A 19,057-nucleotide genomic window follows, 5' to 3' on the forward strand; every position below is an offset into this window, starting at 1 on the left:
CCAGAGCTGGGGTACTCCCTAACTACATAGCCAGATTAGGCTATGAGACCCTGTCTCCAAAAGAAGGAAAGAGGAGGATGAGGAGGAAGGAACAAAGAATGTTAACACAAATCTAAGATGCTTTTAAAGAGATTAAATTTTTTTAATTTTTTATTGAAAACATATTTTTCCTTTATATAATCAATTCTGATTATGGTTTCCCTACCCTCTATTCCTCCCAGTTTCTCCCTACCTCCCCTCTTGTCCCAATCCACTTTATGTACCTCTCTCATTAGAAAACACACAAGGGAACTGTAGAGATGGCTCAGTGGTTTAAGAGTTCTTGTTGCTCTTGTAGACTCAGGTTCAGCTCCCAGCAACCACATTGTGGCTCACAACCATCTGGGGAAAACACACACACACACACACACACACACACAAACCACGAAGCAAACAGGCTTTTAAGGATAATAATAAAACAAAAACAAACACATTGGAATCGGACAAAAGGAGCAAACTGAAGGAGAACAGTGCCAAGAGAAGGCACAGAAACAGACTCATTCACACACTCAGAATCCAATAAAAACTAAACTACCCAGATGGTGGTGTCACATGCTTTTAGTTCTAAGACTCAGGAGGCACAGACAAATGGGTCTCTTGAGTTTGAGGCCAGCCTGATCTACAAAGGGAGTTCCAGGACAGCCAGGGTTACACAGAAAAACCTTGTCTCGGAAAACAAAAGCAAAACAAAACACTAAACTGGAAACCATAATATATTTGCAAAGGACCTGGTGCAGACCCAGTGCACTTGCTTCAGTCTCTGCAAGTTCATATGAGCTTTGGTCATGTTGATTTAGACTCTAAATTTTAGAAAATCTTGATTTATTTTTTGGTGTCCTCCATCCTCTGACTCTTGTATTCTTCCATCTTCCTCTTCCACAGGGGTCCCAGAACCCTAAGAATGAGGGTCAAGGCGAACCTTAAGGGAAACATTTAATTTAGGCCTGTGTTCCAAGGTCGCTCATCCTCTGTGTAATATCTGGTTGTAGGTCTCTGTTATCCTTATCTGCTGCAGGAAGTCGCTTCTCCAATGCTGGATGAGTTAGACACTGATGTATGAGTTTAATAGAATGTTACTAACAGGACAATGTCCCCACTACAGCCGAGCAACCCTACCATGGTAGGCCCTGAGAAGTGCAGCATAGCTGAATTGCAAGACGAAGATCTTAAAATAGCCTTTATGAATATGATAGAGGTCTCCAAAGAGGAAATGAATAAATCCCTTAAAGAAATCTATGAAAACACAAATAGTGGAGGGGAATTGACAAAAATAGTTCAAGATCTAAAAGTGGAAATAGAATCAATAATAATTAATTTTTTTAAAAATCTAAGGGAAATCTGGAAATGGAAAATTGAGGAACTTAAAAAGGAACCTCAGAGGGCTGGAAAGATGGCTCAGAGGTTAAGAGCACTGGCTGCTCTTCCAGAGGTCCTGAGTTCAATTCCCAGCAACCACATGGTGGCTCACAACCATCTGTACTGAGATCTGGCGTGCAGGCATACACCGAGGCAGAATGTTGTATACATAATAAATAAATAAATCTTTAAAAAAAAAAAAAAAAAGGAACCTCAGAGGCAAGCCTCACCAACAGAATAAATAACCTAAATCAGAGACCAGATTTTAGATATGTTTATTTGATTAAGCTGGATACTTTTATGTTAACAATTCAGCATCTTCTACAGCATTTATACATAACGGGACCACAGTGATCTATGGACACACAAGCACATAACCATGGCTCACCCACGACCGCTGCTGTGTTTCAGATCCACCCAGGCAACTCCAAAGGCACCATGAGAAAACAGGTGCTACATTTCTTCCACTGTCCCACTTGGAATAGCAACTCAGAAAGTAACTGAAAGGGTTTATAATGCATCACTTAGAGTCCATACTAGAATTCACTCAATTTGAAAAATTGCCAGTTCTGTCATATAGGCCAACACACCAATAAGGTATTTATGACACAGAATCTGTAAAAGAAAAGAAAAAAATTTAAAATTAAGATAGTATTATGACAAAGCAATTTGATATTGCGTTTTTTTCTGTTTTATTTTTGCCATGGTTTTTGTTGATTTTACTTATTTAATCACATAGTTGCGTGTGTAGGTATACGCACATGAGTCCAAGTGCCAGAAGAGGCCAGAGGCACTGCTCTCCCAGAGCTGGATTTACAGGTAGTTGTGAACTGCCTGGCGTGGGTCTGGGAACCAGACTCAGATCCTCTGCAAGAGCAATGCAGTTCTCCACCAGCCGAGCCTGGTTAAAACCAATTTTAAAAGGCCAGTTCTTCTGGAGCTAAGTTACAGGCAGTTGTGACCTACCCAGTATGAGTACTAGGAACTAGACTCTCCGGTTCTCTGCAAGAACAGTATATGCTCTTAATCACTAAGCCATCTCTCCAGGCCTTATTTTAGTTTTTGAGACAGGATGTGAAGTAGCCAGTGCCAGCTTTGTGCTCCCTATGTTGCCATGGACGACCTTGAACTACTGATCCTCCTGCCTCTACCCCCAAGGGCTAGAATTAGAAGCATATCCCACTATATTAAGTTCCTTTTGTTTTTAATCCTTAGCTCTTCTCATCAAAATTACTTCCAGTCTATTGTTTCATTTTGACCTCCAGTTTAAAAATGTGAGTTATTCAGTACTCAAATAGTGACTCCTTTCCTTTTTATAAAAAATTGTTTTGTGCCTTTGTGGATGTATGTGCATGCCACAGCATGTGTGGGAGTCAGAAGCTAACTTTCAGCAGTCAGTTCTCTCCTTCCAACATGTGGGATCCAGGGACCAAAGTCAGGTCATCCTACTCGGTCTGCAGTAAACGTCCTCACCCACTGAGCCATACCATGCCCACAATGCCAGCCCCATACATCCTTTTCTTTCTGGTCTATCTTGAATGTGCCACTTAAACTTTTGCTGGCCTTGATTTCCTTGTTTTAAAATAAAACATAGACTAAATATACAGTGTAATTCTAAAAATTAGAATTAATATCTACTAGGCACAGAAAGACAAATATGGCATGCTCTCATTCATCTGTAAAAGCTAAGAACACTGATCTCAATGAGTTGTGGTACACACCTATAATACCAGTACTTTTGAGGGGAGGCAGGAGGATTGGGAATTCAGTATCATCTTCAGCTAATGAGTTCAAGGCTAGCCTGGGCTACATGAAACCTTTCCTCAAAACAAAACAAATCTCATAGAAGAAAATAGTGGTCACCAACAGCTAAGAGATGGAGTGGGGTTACATAATGGGTAGCAAAATACACCCAGTTAGGAGGAATTAGTTCTAATGTTTTTATAGCATAGTTGAGTAACTATAGTCTATAATTTATTAACTTTTTCAAAGTAATTAGGATAAGATAGAGATAGGAGTGCTAATTACTATAACTCACTTTTTCTGTGCCATACCATGCAGATAAGTATGTACAAATATGACAGAAAGAGGGTATGTAGCTCAATGGCTGAGTACTTGCCCAGTGTTCAAGACACTATGTTGAATTCCTACCATACACACACAAAAGAACAAATACACATAAAAATTTAAAAGTAGAAAGAAAAGGCAGAATTAAACTCTGTTAAGAGTATTAACAATGACAAAATAATAGCAACAGTCCCTGGATGTATATAGAAACATGTATTTAAATATGTCTTAAGAGGGCTGGAACAATGGCTTAGTGGCTAAGAGCACTGGCTGCTGTTCCAGAGGACCCAGATTCAATTCCCAGCACCCACATGACAGCTCACAACCAAACTCCAGTTTCAGTGCATCCAAAGGTTTTGTCTTCTGTCCTCTATGGGTACTGGGCACGGCACACACGTGGTACATAGAGACATACATGCAGGCAAAACACCCATGTACAGAAATAAAAATTTATATACACACACACATGCACACACACACACACACATGTACACACACATCTTAGGAGCCAACTATTTGTTTCTTTATAGAACATAAAAACCATTTCTCTGTGACTTCCTGTCTAATAGCAATTTTAAATCTAAAAGGCAAAGATGACATTCTGTCACTGGCTATAATCTTATCCCACACATAAAATGCTGTTGCTTTAATAATTATTTCATGTAGTGATGAGGTGAGCAGGCCTGCTTTTCGTCCCATCCGGCTCCCACACGGCTAGCTTTACACCCGAAATAACAACATACAAATTGTATTCATTTAAACACTGCCTAGCCCATTAGCTCTAGCCTCTTACTGGCTAACTCTCACATCTTGATTAACCCATTTCTATTAATGTGTGTAGCACCACGAGGTGGTGGCTTACCGGGAAGATTCTAACCTACATCCATCTTGGGCCGGAGCTTCAAGGTGTCTGCCTGACTCTGCTTTCTTTCTCCCAAAATTCTGTTCTGTCTTCCCCACCTACCTATGTTCTGACCTATCAGGCTAAGCAGTTTTCTTTATTAGTTAAATAATGAAAGCAACAGATAGACAGAAGACCCTCCTACATCAATTTCAAAATCTGTCAATTTTGAAAATTTCAGTTGCTTGAGGGTAGTTCACATTATTCAGCTTTACAGTGCACAGTACACAGTGCCCTTCCTCTTTAAGACTGTCTCTAGGTGGTCAGAGGCATTGGGAGGTCATGTATAAAGCAGAAAATAAGTCTATTGTCTTGAACTACTATGCAGTCAAGTGTATTTCCCCATGTAAAAATATAATCACCACACATATGGAAAGCACGACAAGAAGGAATTTAATTAGATGTGTTCAAACTAACCTTTATTTTCCCTTCAGTGTGTGCTGAAGCTACAGATGTTGAGACACGAACCAATCTTGTGGCTGATAAGTGAATTTTGAAATGCCTGTGGAAGTGTGAATAAAGGCAGTCCATAAATAAGTTGACTTCCTCCTGGGTAATCTCCCCAGGTGTTTTGTGGACACTGTCCCATAAAGCTTTTGCATCCTCTGGATGAATTGCATAAGAAATATCCAAGCTTTGAGGGCTACAGGGCACAGACCAAAAAAATTCAGTGGTAGCTGTGTAACGGTCCATTTCGCAAGCAGTCCACATGGCAGCCATCCAGGAAAGATTAAATGCACTGATTGCTAAAGGACTGAAGTAACAGTCAAAAGTCTTCTGAAACCAGCCTCCAATCAAGGATGTATTGGCCTCTGCTCCATTTGCAAGGAACAAGGGTAGACAGGTGAAGTCTTCGGAAGCAGTCTCCAGAAGACTATCTCCAAACACACAGCAGAACCAACCAGTCCACAGTACTTTACCCTCTCTGTGCTCACGTGATGACTGAGACTTTGAGAAAATCTATAAGGGAAAGTAAAACAAGTTCATTAAGTTCAAAAGACCATTTGCTCCTAAATTTTATCTTCTCAAAAATTAATGAGTATGGGGGCTGGAGAGATGGCTCAGAGGTTAAGAGCACTGCCTGCTTTTCCAAAGGTCCTGAGTTCAATTCCCAGCAACTACATGGTGGCTCACAACCATCTGTAATGGGGTCTTGTGCCCTCTTCTGGCCTGCAGGCATACAGACAGAATACTGTATACATAATAAATAAATAAAAAAGATTTATAAAAAAATTAATGAGTATATTAAAAACAAGGCCAAGCATAGTAGCACATGCTCATAATTCCTGGTTGAATCAGGAAGACAAGGAGTTCAAGGTCAGCCTTGGTTACAGAACAAGTTTGAGGCTAGCCTAATCTATGAGATACTGTCTCAAATGAGAGAGAGAGACAGAGACAGAGAGAATAGTCCAATAGTAACAGAACGGTTGTTGGGGTAGCCAACCAATTCCGATTAGAGGCCTGCTCCACAGGAAGTTCATGTCTGGACTATAAACATAGGTTCTAGTGGGCAAAGTGCTTCTGTTTTATTGCTTAGTGGACATAAAGTCCCTACCAAATTGCCTTCTAAAAATATGTTGTGCTCATAGATGAATACTGCTGCCATCTTTGACCAGAGAAGTTTCTTTTTGCTGTGGGCCACAGTTACCACAGACGCTTACAACTGGCCAGTGCTGAGAGTAAGTGGAGGTTAAATAGACCTATATCACTCCTAACCCTTGGGGAATAGCACGCATGGGCGAGTAGGGCCAGAGGAAGAGGTGGAAGTGATATGGCATGCTGTCTTCTGGGCAGCACCTAGCACTGCACTCTTGAATTCTCAGCAGCTGGGATTACCTGCAGAAGACTGGGTTCATAAACATTCTGACTTGAAAGAGGGAAAAACTCACAAAGCCCCACTCTCCCCTAAGGATATATAGGCAGTTAATGGTTTTCATTAGTGGAAAAGCCACTGGAGGTGCCCATGTGGCAATAAATAACCCCTCAGCCATGTTCCTGTAAGCAGCCCTAATTAAACTCCTGGAAAGTAGAAGGGGAACTAGTTGGAAAGAGGATGGAGAACAGCAGGAGTTGGGGAGGGGACACAGGGATAATGATAAAAATACATCATACACATGTATGAAACCCATTATTATAAGTAATTTACATATGCTAATAACACATTTTTAAAAAAGAATACAAAACAAGAACCCAAAACAAAGTGCTGGATTACATGTGTGAGTCACCATGTCTGGCTCCTTTTTTAAAATACTGTCCTTTTAAATACTGTTTCTCTCCCCTAATATCTGTAACTAAATATGTACTAAAACTGACTCTTAAACCCCAACTTTGCTTCATTTAAAAAAAAAACTAAATTGCCGGGCGGTGGTGGCAGACGCCTTTAATCCCAGCACTCGGGAGGCAGAGGCAGGCGGATCTCTGTGAGTTCGAGACCAGCCTGGTCTACAAGAGCTAGCTCCAGGACAGGCTCTAAAGCTGCAGAGAAACCCTGTCTCGAAAAAAAAAAAAAAAAAAAAAAAACTAAATTAAAGTAATAACAATAGTTGATACAAAACCACAAAGAGGAGCTTCTCTAATCATTATTAGGGCTTATCAAAATAATGACTTTTGACCAATATTTTTCTATACTACAGATAAAGTAGATGACAAGATCTTGCCAAAAATCAAATTAGGAAATCCTTATATGGTACATTCAGGTACAATATCTTGGGGAAGAAAAATAACAACTCGACTCTAGAAGGGCTACACAAGTTCCCTACACCAACAGCTTACATTTTGCCATTTCCCATAGCAGCTCTTTCCATCAGCTTAAACTGTTCCATACAGTTCCCATCCACTGCATCGCCTTCTTCGTTATGGGCATGTAAGACAAATAAAACCTAATTTCTCTTCTATAGGAGAGGCCCTTCGGACTCCTGCTGGTCCATAACACATACACGGTCAAATTCAAGGTCTCCACTGCCTTCAATCATTCTTCCTAGGACATACACTCACAGACTCTTCTCTGAACTTCTTATTCATAAGAGCCATCTAAAAGTGAATATATTTATTTCAGAAAAGTTTACACACAAGGCCCTAAGAAACAAACTCTATGGAAAAGTATGTAATGTATACAAGGCTCTAGGTCAGAAAAAAAAATCTGATTAGACCACCATCTTTGACCTAGATTGTACTATTAATATAACTAAGATTACAGACCTCTAGTTTATAGTTGACAGCTTTAAAGAAAATGCCCAGGGCTGAAGAGATGGCTCAGCAGTGAAGAGCACTTGTTGCTCTTGCAGAAGACCATGTTTGAGTGCCAGCACCCACATGGTGGTTCACAACCATCCATAATTTCAGTTCCAAGGGATCTGATAGCCTCTTCTGACCTCCAAGGGCACCAAGCACACATGTAGCCAGACATACATACGGGCAAAACACACATAAAATTAATAAATCTAATTTAAAAAATTTAAGGCCTAATACATTCATTTTTGCTATTATATGTAAAATGTAAATCTCCCCTCAACCGCGATTAAGGCAGTAAATTTACTTCTACCAAATTTAAAGTTCTTTCATTTTGGTCCATTGTGCAAATTTGTTTAAGATAGTTTAAAATCTTATTTTCCCAAAGATTCAAATTTCCCATTGTGAATTACATAGCAAATATACCTTCAAAACATTCATGATAGTTTTTGTTAAAGTATTAAACCAGGGTAACATTTAAATCATTGCTCCATCATAGCTTTTGTTTTTCAAGACAGGGTTATGTTGTAAAATATTTGTTTAATGATGTAAAAATGTGTTGCATTCTTTTATGTTACATTTGTTTAATTCTGTAAAGCTGTGTTACTTTGGCTGTCTAAAACACTTGACTGGTCTAATAAAGAGCTGAACGTCCAATAGCTAGGCAGGAGAGAGAAACAGGTGGGGCTGGCAGACAAAGAGAACAAATAAGAGGAGAGAGAGGGAAGAGGAAGGAACAAGAAAAGGAAAGGATGACGCCGGGAGCCAGCCACCAGCCACTCAATCATCCAGCCACCCAGCCAGCCATGAGTAAGAAGAAAAGAGAGGCATATAGAACAGAGAAAGGTAAAAGCCCACAGGCAAAAGGAAGATGGAATAAATTAAACTGGCTAGAAACAAGCCAAGTTAAGGCCAGGCATTCATAAGTAAGTATAAGTCTCTGTGTATTTATTTGGTAGCTGGGTAGTGGGCCTCCAAAGATAAAAATAACCTGGAACTTGCTCTGTAAACCTGGCTGGCCTTGAACTCAGAGATCCACCTGTCTCTACCTTCCAAGTGCTGGGATTAAAGACATGTGCCACCACCGCCTGACCCCAACATATTTCTTAATAAAGGATCATTTAGTTTCTTTTATCATATCTCCTTATTCAAGAGATTATAAAGGAGTTAAACACCTCCGAGACCAAATGTACCATACGTATCACACTTTCATGACCTAAGTAGGTCTTGTAGGCTTATCAAGAAATGAGATTTTAAAACCCATTGCTTTCTAAAGTAGCTGCAAAAAACGTTTTAAATTTTTATTTATTTTTTCAATAGATTTTTTTTCTTTTTTTCAATGTTTATTTATTTATTTATTATGTATACAGTGTTCTGTCTGTCTATATGCTTGCTGGCCAGAAGAGGGCACCAGATCTCATTACAGATGGCTGTGAGCCACCATGTGGTTGCTGGGAATTGAATTCAGGACCTCTGGAAGAGCAGTCAGTGCTCTTAACCTCTGAGCCATCTCTCCAGCCCTAGCTGCAAAACTTTTTTTTGCACTGCATGAGGGTTCCAAGTTCTCTACACTTTCAGCCACATTTATTATTATTATTTTGCTTTGCTTTGCTTTGTTTTTGAGACTGGCTGTATTGGAAGCCACTACATAGTCCAGGATAGCCTCAAACTCAGAGACCTATCTGCTTGCCTCTGCCTCTCAAATGCTGAGACTGAAGACATGCATCACCATGCCTGGCTATATAATTTCGTTGTTTTTTTTTTTTTTTTGGCAAAATCATTTCTTTATTGATTTTAAGTAACTACATCAATTTAATAATAACGTGGCATAGTTATCCTTAGCTATGGGCATCTTTATCACTAATCTAATCTACAAAGCTTATGGATGAAGAAAATACAAAAAAAACCCTCAAGCTTTACAAAATAAAAAAATGAAAAAACCATTACAATGGAGAAATTTGGGTCTCTGTATGATAATATGCTTAACATTTTAAAAATGGAACGATTAAATGAGAGGATATCTAATTTAGATGGGATTTATGTAATATCAATTGTAAACATCAGCTTTATCATTTTCATCTTATCACTAATAGTTGGTTAATCTGAGTGCTAAGATACAGGTCTTAGGAAAAACAAATAAATCACAGAGATATTCAAATCCAGACAGAAGAATCTCATAGAGAGTCAGCACTGCATTATAAGAATAGAGAGGAACAGCCCAAGGCTTTCAAACAACCAACCTTAATATATCCAGTAACCTTAAAGAAATTGCCAAATGGCAGAGGCTCTGTTACAACTAACTGGACTACTGTGCCAATGTTAGATTTAAGGAGATTGAAGGAAGCAATAGTCTCATATGGCAAGCATTTACCTTTTGTGAAACAAAAGTTAAACTCATGGTCAGTTTGTAATACAATTATTCCTAACAACTGGATAGATCTGGTTAAAGATATTTTAAAGTCCAGTCCACAATTATAATGGAGTGACTGGTTCAGAGAAGAGACTCAGAAAAGAAATTCACTAAAGAAATGTAAGGGCCGGGCGGTGGTGGCGCACGCCTTTAATCCCAGCACTCGGGAGGCAGAGGCAGGCGGATCTCTGTGAGTTCGAGACCAGCCTGGTCTACAAGAGCTAGTTCCAGGACAGGCTCCAAAGCCACAGAGAAACCCTGTCTCGAAAAACCAAAAAAAAAAAAATGTAAGGTATATAAGGGGGAGAGATATCAAAAGCTAGTTTTGGATAATAAAGCAAGTTATGATAGAAATTAAATTAGGTACAAGACTTTGAACTCACCAAGATAGGATAAATATGGAGTATTTTCTCTGAATTTGTCAAATGAAAATGGATTAGACATTGCTGATGTATCTATTGCCTGCATAAATTATAGTTATTGTACTTTTGCATATAGTTTTTCTTATATTAGTAATAGCCCCTTTTATTTTAGACAAAAAAGAGAAATATAGTGATATTTAATTTGTTTTAATTAATTAATTGCCTGAAGATCAGAGGCCAGGCATTGGTGTCACATACCTTTAATCCCAGGATTTGGGAGACAGAAGCAGATGGATGTCTGAGTTCAAGGCCACAATGAGCTATACAAGATCAATGCAGAAACAGATCCTGGTGGCGGCAGCTCACACCTTTAAACCCAGTACTAGGGAGTCACACACCTTTAATCCCAGCACTAGAGAAGAATATAAGGCGGGATGAGACAGGAGCTTGCTCTTTTTCAGTCTGAGGATTTCTTAGAGGTAAGAGCTCTCTAGTGGCTTGGCTGCTTTGCTTTTCTAATCTTCAGATTGAATCCCAATATCTGTCTCTGGGTTTTTATTATTCTTGCTACATTTAATTTCCATTTTCAAAGGTTAAGATTAGTTCATCTGAGTTGGACACAGTCACACAAACTTTTAATCCCAGAAATTAGAAGGCAGAGACAGTCAGATCTCTGTGAGTTCCAGGCCAGCCAGTGCTAGACGGGAAGACCTTGTGTCAAGAAAAAGAAAATAAAGAGGGGGGGGCACAAATGTCGCAGGACATACTTTTAATTTTGAACTCAAGAGGATCTCAAGAGGATCTCAAGGGGATCTCTGAGTTCCAGGACCTTCTGGTCAATACAGAAGTTCTAAGTCAGCAAATCCAGGACTATATAGTGAGACTCTGTCTCAAAAACAAAAGCAAATCTCTTAACTAATCAAAAGGTAGATTTTCCTGCATAATTTACAGGAAAAGATATGAAGCACTGTATTTCTGAGAGTCACATGGCATCACATACCATATGGGATGATATAATGCGCATGATTTTATTAAATTTTTTCTTCTATGAGCTAAAACCTAAAAAAAAAAGATCCAATGAATAATAGTGTGTTAGTTTTCAGTCACCTTGATACAGCTACAGCTGTAGTGGCATTTCACTTATATTTTAATAAATAGAACTTGCCTGAGGATCACAGAAAAATAAAACAGCCACACTGGTCAGCCTTATAGACCAGGCAGCAATAACACACACCTTTAATACCAGTAGCCACACTAGCTCACCATAGAAACCAGGTGGCAGTTGTGCACACCTTTAATCCCAGTCCAAGAGAGGAATATAAAATGGAAAGAGACAGCTCTCAGCCTCAGTCTCATTCTGAGGTTTCCTGGAGGCAGGATGGCTATTTTGCACTGAGGCACTGTTAAGAGCCAGTGGCTGGCTGTTTTGCTTTTTGGACCTTCTCTCTCTGAGTTTTTATTAATCGTGCTTCATATAGCCATCTGGGAAGAGGGAAAATCAATTGAGGCATTTCTACACCAGACTGGCCTTGTAGACAAGTCTCTGGGGCATTTCTTGATTAATGATTGATAAGGGATTGTGTGCAGATGGGCCCGGATTGTATAAGAGAGCAAACTGAAAAGGCCGAGGGGAGAATGCTAGTAAGCAGCGTTCCTTCTGGTCTCTGCTTGAGTTCCTGGCTAGGCTTTTCTCAAGAACTGTATGTACTGGATGGGTATGCCAATTTATAAACTCTTTCCTCTCCAAGTTGCTTTTGGTCAGTGTTTTATCTCAATGGAAAATAAGTAGAAGCCAGGTAGTGGTGGCACACACCTTTAATCCCAGCACTCTGGAGGCAGAGGCAAGTGGATCTCTGTGAGTCCGAAGCCAGCCTGGTCTACAGAGCAAGTTCCAGGATAGACAGGAAGAAACCCTATCTTGAAAAACAAACAAACAAACAGAGGAAAGAAAGAAAAGAACTAGAACATTCATCTCTATATCTACAAAAATGTAGAATTACTAATTATGAGTAATTATCTACAGCCAAAACACAAAGAAGGACAGTTAGATCCCAATGTTAAGACTATACTGATTCAGATAAACAAACATGTATACCAAAATGTTAAATTATTATTTTTAAAAAGGTATTCTTGTGTGTATGTGAATGCATGATTCAAGGGTGTGTGTGCCAGAACGGAATGTAAGATCAGAGGACACCTTTGTGGAAACCGTTCTCTCCTTCCACCTTTGGTTCCAGGTGTGGAACTCAGACCTCCAGCCTTGCCCAGGTGCCTTGACTTGCTGAGCCATCTTGCAAGCACAAGTTTCTTAAACTTCCTTTATACCGCTGTGTGTTTTCTAAAGTCAACATCACATTCCACCCACTAAAAATTTTTTTACACATGTAGGAAACAAATTATGTTAGCTATATCTAATTATTATAATATAAAATAAAATTTAAAAAAAAGACAAAACAAAACAAAATACAAGATTTGGACCAGCAAGATGGCTTAGCAAATTAAGGCACTTGGTGCCGCAACTAAAAACCTGAGTTTTATCACCAGGATCTTACAAGTTAGAGAGAGCCAATTCTAGTAAGTTCTCCAGATTCCACAAGCACACAGTGGCACACAATCACATACAAATACCCATAAAATTAAATAAATAAATGTAATCAAAAAACTTTTTATATCTCAAAATTAGGAATTAAAAATAAAAAAGACAAGCAATAAGAAAACACTATAATTTCCATTACAAACCAACAAAACACAGATTTTTTTTTTCCCTCTGTGAAGCAAATGCTACATACATATTACTATACCTGCACAAGAAATGCTTCAGGGTCCCTTTGTGTTCCTTTTACTCCAAGCAGAGTTGAAAAAATCACTTTGATGTTGAAGTCTTCTCCCACTTCCACAGCAAGTCCTTTTTGTTTTTCAGCAGCAATAAATGCACTTAGAAGTCTAGAATATTCTTTGAGGTTAGTGTAGGAGAATTTATACAGGGGAGTTAAACTATATACAGTCCATTGTTTGTGGAGGAGAAATGCCACCTTCTCAGGATCGATTTCTTCCTAAAACAACAACAAAAAAATTAAGATAAAAGTATTAAAAAGTAAAAACATCAATAAAAATTTAATCATAGCAATTTATATATTTAATATAAATTTACTACTTGATACATGATTCTGTGGTCCAAAGATTAATCTCAAATGGAGCTTGCAGGACTTTATAGGTCATTAAATGGTCCTCTGCCTTTGCCTCCCTTCCTGTATAGAAAACTCTTCCTCTGAATGTTCATACAAGACAGTTCTCCATTTCATTCAGATCTGTCCTTAGTTCCTATCTAGGAGGCCACTCTAAAGTAAATGTATCAGGCCAAGTCTGTCACTATCTCCTAAGCCTTTCACTTTTATTCATAGCACTTACTATGATCTGTCATTTGACACACCTGCGCACGTGCATGCACGCGTGCACATTTGCACATGTGTGTGTTATTTTTCTTGTCTCCCTTTCCAATCAGAGTATAAGCTTGTTGGGGACAGGGTTTTATCTATTTTATTGACTCTGGATGCTTGGATATAAATGAATGGCATTCCACAGGATTTTAATAACTATTTCACAGATGAACACTTATGTTCTACTACATATATATCTTGAAAATAGTGGTACTGTCACTTAATGGCACAGTGCTTGCCTAACACGTTCACAGCCCTGAGCTTCCACCAGACACCAAAAATATTTCTGAAGGTCTGAAGGATCTAGTTTGATTAGTCTTGAGTAATTTAAAGAATTATTTGACAGCAAGTTCACTTTCTGCAACAAAGCCTGATTCAGGATAATATATACAACAACACTTGGAAATACATTTGTCTATTCTCTATTAGAACAACAAGTGCCATCAAAAACAAAATAAACCAGTGCACACTATGAAGTCAGTGTGGAGGTTCTGTAAAACATTAAAAGATGACTCAGCTAACCACTCTTGGGTATGTATCCACAGGACTCTGAATAACACACTAGAAAGATACATGCTCAATTTATGTGCATATTAAATAAAAAATTGTGTTAGACCAGACTTGCTTTTAATTCTAGCACTCAGGAAGCAGAGACGTGAATCTCTGTGAGTTTGAGGCCGGCCTAGTCTATATAGGACAGCCAAGGCAAAGGAGAAAAAAGAAAAAGAAAAAGAAAATGTGGTATAAATACAGAATGAAAATTTTTTAAGCTGTAAAGAAAAATGAAGTCATGACATTTGTAAGAAAATGGACAGAATTAGAGATTGTTATGTTAGGCAAAGTAAGCCAGACTCAGAAAGACAAGTACCTCATGTTTTCTCTAACATTCAGAATTTACGTGTATGTGCGTGCGTGCGTGCGTGCATGTGTGTGTGTGTGTCTGTAGTCATGGAAGTAGAAAAGGGACCATGAGAGGGAAGGAAGAGCCCATAAGGGTAGGGATAATAAGATAACATACAGAAAGGAGAACTATTTGGGAGGAGGAATAGGATGAGACGGCAGGAAGGAGGAGAAGATAGATAACAATGAAGTATAACATATATATGAGCATTCCACGGGAAAATCAGCCAGTTTGTATGCTCACTTAAAAAAATTAATTTAAAACATAAATGTGTGCCAGGCATGGTGGTATTCGACTGTAACCCCAGCTCTTCTGGGGCACACAGAAAGATCAACCACAAGTTCAAAGCCAAACTGGCCCAGTTTACACAGTGAGTTATAAGCTAACATTCTGTTTCAAAGAAATAAAAACAAAAGTAAACAAATGGAAAACAAACAAACAGAAAACCCCAAGGAGAGTATAAAAGTATTGACAGTCTCAAAGCTCCTAGCTTCCTCGGGAGGAAATTCTTCAGTCCACACTTTCTGACAGGTCTCACAGCTCCAGCTATCTTTTACTTAACAAAAGGGCATGTGTGTGGGTGGGTGTGATTTGAGAACAATGTTTGTCATAGTTACAGATTCATTGAAATAGTTACATACTTTTTCTTATTAAATAGATGGGAAAATTATAAAAAAAAAAGCACTAAACTAGACACTTCTATCTTTACATAAAATATCTCAGAGGGGTTGGAGAAATGGCAGAAGAGCTGGGTTTGGTTCTCAGCACCCACATGATGGTCACAAACATGAGCCACTCCAGTTCTAGGAGCCCAGTGCCCTCTTCTCACTTACTCAGGCACACATGTGGTACAATATATACATACAGGCAAAATACTACACACTTGGAAGTCAGGTAGGTGCACACACATAATCTCAGCTCGCAAGAGGAAGGAAGGAAAGAAGGAAGAGGGGAAGGAAGGAAGGAAGGAAGGAAAGAAGGAAGGAAGAAAGGATAAAGTCTCTCAGGCTGAGGATATAGTTCAGGGGTAGAACTAAGCTTAACATATATAAGGCTCTGCATTAAAACCCCAGTAGCCCCATCCTAAACTCCCAAAAAGCTTTCTGGCTGAGAACTATTACTTTCAGTACCAGCACTAGCAATTTCTCTTCAAAACGTCATAAGAAGCAAAACTTGACTCCTAACCCACACCATGGGCAAGAGGAGAAGGCTACATTGAAGGTACCAAAGAACCAAAGATCCAACGAACCTATCAAAAATGCTAGACAAGAATACAAACTTCAAACATTGGGAAACATAAGAAATACAAAAATGAGGAACATTGTAGTCAAACAGGGGAAAGTATGAGTCTGTATTCTTCAAAAATGCCAATGTCATAGAAGAAAAATATTGAGGAAATGAAATGGATTAATGGAGATTAAGAGGAACAAAAGCTACTGTGGTTAAAATGTGAAATTATTTCCTGAACTGCTCCTCATTACCTGTCAGCTAGAAATTGGTATGTAAATGGTATATCCTTATTCATATATTTTCAATCACTGACGGTCCCAAAGGCAAACAAAACATACCTGCAACTGTGAACACTGGGGTAATTTTCTCCGAGGTGGACTGGGAAAAAATGAACTCTGCCTCCTGACAGATTCCAGCCGTTTCTGCAGAGGGGTGGCACCTATAAAATAGTCTCTCAGATTTGAGGTCCTTCGTCTAGAAGTTGGTCCAGGTGAATTATAAGAATCCATAGTCTGCAATAAGAAAAAAAAAGTAACTCTAGAATTCTAAGCACTAAAATAATTGCCGCACACTGCTCTACAGGAACGTCCAACTCTGTTTCCTTCCCACTCCCACCTTTTCCACAACATCCTCTTAGTTCCTGCCTGAGTCACTGCTCTCTTGCTGTGATGAGAAATACCAAAACAACAACTTTACAGTACAAGCTCTAGAGTAAGTCAAAATACGTGATCTATGTTGGCCAAGGAAAGCTGCAAGACCACCATGAACAGGGGCACAGCAGGGGCTTCATGATGACCCTGGAGCTGCCTCTAAATCGGCCTGCCCAGTTCAAAAGGAGAGGGAAGACATGAGGTGAGTTTGCATGAGCACATGGAAAGACAGAACATTTATGACAACTGGCACGGTTGGGGGGGATGGCTCTCTTCCAGGGCCCTTAGAGGTTGGAAGACCCAAGGGAGCAAAGGCTGGTCCTAAGAGAAAAGGCAGCCACCTCACAGTTGTCTCACCCCCTTTCCTGAAGGAGGTTGCAAAGCAACAGCAACCAAATGTTCAGGCACTAGACTGGCCCCAGATCAACAAAGAGAAAGAAAACCATGTTCCCAAGCTGAAGCACTGCTAAATCCTGCAAGCTTTGCCACTTAACACCCTCAGCAGCCAGAACAAGGTGAACTTTCTAGTCAAAAAACTGGAGGGTATCTTTACAGTCACAATCCCAAACCAGCAAGACCCTGTAGCTAAAACTTGACTTGCAGAGGAAATACCTCAACTGTTGCTTTCCAAACCTGCCTGTGTGAGGGATTTCCTTTCTTACCAACCCTCCTTCAGCCAGAAATGTAACAAAACTGAGCCACACAAGATATAAAGATGGTGCAACTGTCAACGGACCTGTTAATGGACAAACTGAGACTAAAGTCGCTCTCATAACAAGGATGGTCTGGAAAGCAAGATGCCCTGCACAGGTACCTCAAGGGGCATGGCCATTTCCTACTCCACAGGAGTGGTATACCTCTGTGGTGGCAACATTCTCTAGGGAGGGTAAATCACCTGGAAGAGCCAGTTGTCTATATTAGGGGAACAGTAACCTCATCATCAATTCCTCCTCCATCTGCTTTGGCCCCTTAGCTTTACCTGGATTCTCAAAACTCCAGGGCTGGCGAGATGGCTCAGCTAGCAAAGGAACTTGCAGCCAAGTGAGATAACATGAGTTCAGTTCCTGAAACCCAAACAGTAGGCGAGAACTGCCTTCTGCAAGTTTCCTCTGACACCATACCCACACCAAAGCACATGTGAACACACATGTACAATGTTTAAGAAATAAAATAAAAACCATCACAGATGGGGAAGCAGCATTTAAACAGGCATTTTTCATTTTGCCATAGACACAAAGTATTTCCATGATGTGACCTTGGCCACATTCCTGGTGAGCCTCCTGGTGTGCACTTCAGTTAGGTTTAGGTTACAGAATTTTTCTATGAAGTGTGCTATTTGGGGCAATAATTGCTAAGCATTCATTATTTTCCAAGTTTGATTGTAATTACTTAACAAATACCAAGCCTTTAACAACTACTCTCATTTTGTTTGGGGGTGTTTTTGTTTATAATGACTGTGTTGCTTAGGTTGGCCTAGAACTCACAACAATTCTCTTGCCTCAGCCTCCCTTACACAGGGACATATCTGGTACTATCGTTGCATTTACTCCTCAAATGACCCATTATGTAAAGCTACTGTGTTGCCAGTTGACAGAGGGGAGGGTCCGAAATATTTCCCAAGTCTTAACCCTCTCCGCAGTTCTTTAGTATCCACAGAACATCTCTCGCCAATCTTCTCTCATGGCTAGTTCATGAAAAAAGGGCCCCTGTGTTAACCACTGTAATACTGCCACAACTGTCAATCGACTATTCCAATACCAACGCTTACCTGCACGTTAACTCCTCTGGGTTCCCATTTAAATACACAAAAGCATTGCAAAGACAATGACCACACAACAGAGCTCAAGGCAGTACATAGCCAATCCAGGACCCACCCAAAACATCTTACCAAAAATATGTCGTGATGACGTTGTCATCCATTCCGGATTCACGAATCATTCTTCAAGTCTGGCTCCAAGACTACGACGAGAGGAAATTTTGATTTTTTTTTTGTTTTTGTGAAAAAAAAAGAAAGAAAGAAAGCGGCCAAAATGACTGCCCAGAGAGAACCGAAGCAAACCCTGGTGACTTCAGAAGGGACATCAAGGCCAGCGAGGGAACCTAGGCTCCCTCAGACGCGGGCAACACCTGCGACTTCACCTTGGGAGAGACAGTTCCGCTTCCCTAGCGGGCGGGCTCTGCGACCCTCACTCCCCGGGAGCTAGCGTCTGCCCACGAAAGACAAGATCAGAAGCTCTCCTGTGATCGAAAGTAGTCTTGAAATCTCCCTTCGCGAGCGAAGGCGCAGCCCCGCGAACTCCAAGCCCACCAGTTTAAAACTATTTCCCGACATGCTCTGCGGCCGACGCAGGCAGCCTCTCCTCGGGCCCGCCGATTTCACGTAAATTAGCAACTGAAGTCGCCATTTTAACTGAGGGCAGGGCTTGTCCCGTCAAATTCCCGATTGCGCCGCGTTCCTCTTCCGTCTTACAACCGC

The 19,057-nt window shown here is 40.0% G+C and overlaps 1 protein-coding gene across 3 annotated transcripts; it reads right to left on the reverse strand.

Annotated features, from left to right (window-relative positions):
* Positions 1-1,654: 1,654 nt before the first annotated feature.
* On the reverse strand, positions 1,655-18,955 carry Cenpl (centromere protein L). Of its 3 annotated transcripts, XM_038350145.2 has the most exons (6): positions 18,721-18,949; positions 18,470-18,540; positions 16,270-16,443; positions 13,165-13,416; positions 4,781-5,323; positions 1,655-2,010 (listed from the first exon to the last, which is right to left on the reverse strand). In XM_038350145.2, exons 3-6 carry the CDS (start codon positions 16,438-16,440, stop codon positions 1,939-1,941), a joined length of 1,038 nt encoding a protein of 345 aa, XP_038206073.1. In that variant the 5' UTR covers positions 16,441-16,443; positions 18,470-18,540; positions 18,721-18,949; the 3' UTR covers positions 1,655-1,938. The 3 variants fall into 3 exon arrangements, with proteins under 3 accessions (XP_038206073.1, XP_041909931.1, XP_038206074.1); XM_042053997.1 differs by having other exon boundaries at positions 18,470-18,949; XM_038350146.2 differs by lacking the exon at positions 4,781-5,323 and having other exon boundaries at positions 18,470-18,955.
* Positions 18,956-19,057: the final 102 nt, after the last annotated feature.

The sequence above is a fragment of the Arvicola amphibius genome, chromosome 12 (assembly GCF_903992535.2).
Source record: "Arvicola amphibius chromosome 12, mArvAmp1.2, whole genome shotgun sequence".
NCBI lineage: Eukaryota > Metazoa > Chordata > Mammalia > Rodentia > Cricetidae > Arvicola > Arvicola amphibius.